This window comes from Bombina bombina, chromosome 12 (genome assembly GCF_027579735.1).
Source record: "Bombina bombina isolate aBomBom1 chromosome 12, aBomBom1.pri, whole genome shotgun sequence".
Lineage (NCBI taxonomy): Eukaryota > Metazoa > Chordata > Amphibia > Anura > Bombinatoridae > Bombina > Bombina bombina.
In genome coordinates this window covers 107,324,277-107,330,164 of record NC_069510.1, presented here as the reverse complement: position 1 = coordinate 107,330,164, position 5,888 = coordinate 107,324,277, and the positions used below count along the sequence as shown (strand labels likewise).

The 5,888-nt window shown below is 39.7% G+C and overlaps 1 protein-coding gene across 1 annotated transcript; it reads right to left on the bottom strand.

Moving 5' to 3' along the window:
- Nucleotides 1-1,347: 1,347 nt before the first annotated feature.
- On the bottom strand, nucleotides 1,348-5,433 carry SLC10A3 (solute carrier family 10 member 3). The gene has a single exon (XM_053696147.1). The coding sequence runs from the start codon at nucleotides 4,774-4,776 to the stop codon at nucleotides 3,328-3,330; it is 1,449 nt and encodes a 482-aa protein (XP_053552122.1). The 5' UTR covers nucleotides 4,777-5,433; the 3' UTR covers nucleotides 1,348-3,327.
- Nucleotides 5,434-5,888: the final 455 nt, after the last annotated feature.

Below are 5,888 nucleotides of genomic sequence, written 5' to 3'. Positions count from 1 at the left end.
TTTATTTTTTTAATTATTTTTTTTCTCTGTAGTGTAGTGATCCCCCCTCACCTTCCCAACCTCCCTCTTAAAGCGATCTTACCTTAGGGACCCATCCCATTTCCCTACTGTAGGGACCCATCCCTCTTCCCTACCAAAAACATTTCCGTAGCGTAGGTCCTAGGGAAGCCTCCCTCTTGCGATGGACCACCCAACCGCCTCCCTCATTCCCTCCCACAGCACCCCCACACCCGATAAAGACAGTGGCACTGTATCTGCGATCTGCCTTCCCATAGTAAAGGAGCACAATCAGTGTTCCCTTACTATATGAAGATAGATGCCCTCTGCCCCCAGCTGCAGTGTCCGCTGTCTAAGCCGACAGCTTGGACCACAGTATGCATCAAAGTGTTGGACGTAGGTACTAAGTCAGCACGATACGCTGGGCAAAGTACTGTGTGATGTAGTACCAACATCAATTTGGCTCAAGGGGTTAAAAAAATAGTAGAATAGAAAAAGAAATGAATAAACTGCTCTTGATTTATAGAGAGGTTTATTTATTTTTAAAGATAATACTGTTCTTCCTACAGTGATGTTTAAATGCTTAAAACAAATTGAGACTTGCCCTGCTGTGTGCTACCGCACAATGATATTCTGTTATTATCTACTTACTCTCTGAGGTATTAAACTCAGTCAAAGCTGTGCATCTAGCATGTTTCACTGCCAGGATACGACCAGTAAATGGAGCATACACAAGTTAGTCCCCTTTGATTGGATAAGCTGTCATATCCTTAGTCATATACAGTGAGTTTCTATACACATACATAGACACATTATATATATATATTATATATATATATATATATCTATATATCTATATATCTCACACCCACACATATATATATATATATATATATATATATATACACACACACACACACTATACACATACATACACACATTATATATATATATATATATATATATATATATATATATACATACACACACACACACACACACACATACATATATACACACACACTATACACATACATACTTTATTTATATATACACACATATACACACACACACACATGGGTGGAACAAAAATTCTACTTGTCCACTGTATTTAATTTCTTACAGGAAATTTAAGTTATCTAATTCACCTTTTTATTCTGTATAAAAAGAACACTAGATAAAATATTACGCACATAATACACAATACTACTCTGCTGCACCCACTGCCTTCTTGGAAAAGTAATGTTATATACTATTATTTTTTAGTATGGATTCAAATAAAATATGTACATATATAATGTGACGTAAGAATTGTATATTTTATCTACACACATTCAAGAACAACATAGGCAATTTTGATTTTCTTTTTATGACATTCTGGTTAAGAAACAATGGGTTACATCTTGTTATATTGTACATAATTATATACTAAAAAATAAAATTATTTGAAGCCTAAAAGTGTAGAGTTGGCAGCTGTAAATATTTCTGTATGTCTGGGATCTCACGCATTAGCAGAAATGCACTCATATTTTGAACACAAACAGGACAAAGAGTTTAACCTTTCAAAATTTATTTACATTTAGTCATTTTTTTTATTTAATTTTTTTACCGTACCCTGTTTAAAGTACAAAAAGCCCCTATAAAAAATAGCTGATTTTCCCTCAGTGCACAAAACTGATTGAACAAAGATTTGGCTTTAAATGACATATATGGAATGACATATACAAAGATTCACCTGTCACTTATATCCTTAACCCTTTGGCTGCTAAGCCATTTCCCACCTGGGTGCTAAGCTAGATTTGAGCTTTTTTTTTACTTTTTTTAAATATATTTATTTTTTACTTTTTTTTCCAGATCCCCAAGACTTATACCGCTGGAAAGGTTAGGCGATTACTTTTCCAACGGTGGGTCTTGGGGTCTGTAGCTGTTTAAATGCCTGAAATACAGGCTTCCAAGCAGCATGCACCCATTTCCCTATATTGTCCATTGTTAATTTTAAATAAAGTTGCGCGGTGACGTCATGTCATAGCGCGTGACATCACCTCGCAAATCGTAAAGCCCCAGGGATGCCTCTCACTATTCAGTCCAGATCGCCGGGGTGGGAACCCCCAGATTGCCCTCAAGGTGGGTGAGTGCTAGCGACGGCTCTGAGCCGTCGTCAGCACCTGACTGGGACAATTTGCAAAAGCTCAGAGCCGTCGTTAGCACTCACAAAGTTAAAGGGACATGAAACAAAAATGTTTCTTTCATGATTCAGATAGAACGTGGTTTTAAACAGCTTTCCAATTTACTTCTATTATATATCTAATTAGTTTTGTTCTCTTGGTATACTTAGTTGAAAATATACCTAGGTAGGCTCAGGAGTTGCTGATTGGTGCCCGCACATATATGCCTCATGTTATTGATTCCCCCAATGCATTCACCTAGCTCTCTGTAGAGCATTACTGCTTCTTTAACAAAGGATACCAAGAGATTGAAGCAAAATAGATAATACATGTACATTGGAAAGTTGTTTTAAATTGTTTTCGCTATCTGAACCATGAAAGAAAAAAAAAATTGGTTTTCATGTCCCTTTAAGATAATCTGGTCTTTCAGGCACATTGTTTACTGATAATTGCTGAAGAGATGTATAAATATATATATACACATACACACAAATACATACATACATGATCTAATTTGCTAGAGCATGTAATTTTTGCACCACCTACTCTCTAATACTGTGTTTAACCCCCACAGGGGCTAAATACATAAAGGTCCTGCTGGGAAGTCAAAGAGAACTGCTGGTCACGAGCAGGAAACAGCCAATGACCCAACTGACAGCACTAGACACATGAGCCCACCAATCACTGGCTGAGTTCAGCGCTTGAGCTGCAATGTTAGTAGCTCTTGCACAGGTCTTTACCTGTGTATTTTACCCCTTTTGTGGAGGTTAAACACATAGTTTCATGGTGAATAGTGCAAAAATGACATGAGGTAACAAATAAGACAATGTAATTTTTGCACAACAATGTCCCTTTAAACTGTCAATGGAATTACTGTGCCAGGACATAAATTAACAGTGATTTATCTTGTTGACGCAGTAACTTTAAACCAAACAATCATTGCAAAAATAAATAAACAAATTCAAAGAGAGAAAGAAAAACATTGACATTGTAAAGCAAATTTCAGTCCCAGATACCAATTTACTAGGGCCTCTTTATAAGGATTTAAGAGAAGTAAACATATTAAGATTTTGGTCACAGACAAAGGGAAAAAGAAAACTTGAACCATAGAAAGAATGTATGGCTTTGGAAACGGGATGGCATAATCTAGGCACCCAATTCAATCTCATCTCAAACAGTCTTTCAATTTTCTGTAGGTCGCATGTAAAATGACAATTAGTAGCATTTCAGAAGTACCACTGAGGGCTACCAAAAAGGGAGCTTGAGAGGAAATATCTGCTTCAGTACGTGGAAAAGAAAGCTGAAGAACTGCCAGCGCCAGCAGGCTGTTCTGCACGCCAACCTCAATGCTGACTGTCCGACACTGAGCAATGGGCAAGCGCAGACATGTGGCCAGCAAGTAACCAGCAATCAGACCAACTAGGGGTACAGTAAGGGCAGCTGCAACCAGCATAGTGGGCACCTGGCTCAGCAATGAAGAACCCATCTGATAGGCCATAACCAAACCCCCTACCATTAGCAGGACACTGAATGGCTTAATGAGGTGAAGCAGTAGTCTGGACACCCCTGGAAATTTCCACTTGATGAACATACCTGTAGAAATTGGAACTGCAATGAAGAGCAACGTGGCAAGGATTTTTAGAAAAGGAATGTGCATTGTGTGGTGTACACCAATAAAACGTCCATAGATTGAGGAGGAAAGGGGCATCAAAGCCACTGCAGCCACTGTGGATACCAATGTCATTGATATGGCTAGGGTAACATCACCCCCTAAGAGTAAACTGTACAAATAACCTCCTCCTCCACCAGGCGAAGAACAGGTAACCAACAGTCCTAATGCCAGCAGTTGAGAGAGGCCCAGAAGCCGTGATAGGATGTACGAATACAGAGGCATTAACACAAATTGTCCCAGAATGCCCAGGATCAAAGGATGAGGTCGTACCAGAAGACCTTTCAATACCTCAAGGTCCACTTTACATCCAAAGGCACATTTGTTGATGAAGAGAAGGGGCAGAAGAGCATAAAGAAGAGGGCTTTCTGAAAAGTGTCCAACAGCAGATCCTGCATAATCTGGGCTTTCCTGTGGAATAACGCGGATGGAGAAGTCATCTCTCTCCTCTAACACCGATCCCTGCTGCTGCAACCGAATGAGAAGATGAGCTGTACCTGGCATCCCAGAACTGATCTGAGCCAGGAACCTGCCTGGCAATCCTCCAGTACTTCGGCTTACATTCAGTATTCTTAGAATAGATGTATCAAGGGACTCAACACTGAGATCAGAGCTTTGAGGTGCAGTTCCAGTGTTGATGACAATTACACCTTTACGGTGTTCTAGGAAGTCAAACTGAAGGCAGCAGCCATCTCCAATCTGCAAAAATCTTGGGGAAAGAACAGAAGAAGTAAGCAGAGACACAGAGCTGGAAGTTGGGTGGATAGATGCAGCAGAACCATTAGATACATTCAAGGATTGCCCAGTACTAGGAACAGATGAAATGTTTTCTGAGAGGTGCACAGACCTGTTAACATGTTCCTGGAATAACTTGTGGGATTTTGCCTGGAGCTCGTTAGGCAGCACAGATCCCAATAGGAAAAAGGTGAAGAGCAATCCCTGCATGATGCAGGGAACAGGAGTCAGTCACAAGGGAGCAGGGCACGCCATGTACAAACTCTGATCACAGGACATGTCTTAGCTCATCATCGGTCTCTCTTGCTTTGGCTGCAAGGGCTTCTACTCTGCATAGGAATTGTTTGTTTGTTTTATTCTGCCAAAGATGATGTATTTTATTATTTAGTTGTCTCCTTACTGATGTTTGTCTATTATTCAGTGATCTCCTTTTTCTTTGCCTGTCTCTTTATCATTCAGTGCACTCCTCTTCTTTTTTTTTGCCCCTCTACTTAAAATTCATGCCTCTCCCTTTGTCTGTTACTTTTGGGAGTCTATTTCCCCAGGCTGGCACTAATACTATGCCTCACCAAACTGTCTCTTCTTTATCAAGCTGTCCATGTCCGTGCAGAAACTGTTTTTTTCGCCTCAGATAATCTCCAACGGATTATATAGAGGTATTTTAGACTAGCACTAATAGCTGTCCTTTCCTCAGCTTGGCACTTACGGTCCCTTTGTATCACTCAGACGGTCTGTGCATAAATCACATTAGCATCCTCACCAAGTGTGCCCGTGCTCTCTTACTTTTATGCCAGCTACCTCTGCCATCCTCATACCAGCTGTCTCACGCAGCTGATTTCCAGTCTAAAAGCTCTTCCTGATAATCACGTGACACCGGTCTCCTAATAGCTTCTGCCAACTACACCCATAGCACTTCCGGAAATTTACAACACACGTCGCGGTGGATCATTGGAGTTGTAGTTTGTTTAAAACCCAATAGCTACGCAGACATAAGTAATGTATTACGAACAGGTACATTGTATACACCACACCTGTATATGTTGCTCTACAAGAATGCTAACCATGTGTTAAAAAGGGAAGCGAAGCGTTACAATGCAAATGTTACAACATATTTTGAATAGCTCACATACAACGATTTTTTTCCATTCAGATAAGGAGTTGTGACTCATACTCTGCATTTAATATACTTTACAACTCATCTTAGAAAATTGCATCGTTTCTCTAAATAACAATTTAAAGAGATGTCAATGTGTTGTAATCATCCACTTTATTTGGAAACCAGAAAACAAAATATGGCTGGGACATGATATCATTCAGAAAAA

Bases quoted from the DNA above. Each gene is read 5' to 3' on its own strand.
- SLC10A3 (XM_053696147.1), bottom strand. From the start codon at position 4,776: ATGCAGGGATTGCTCTTCACCTTTTTCCTATTGGGATCTGTGCTGCCT.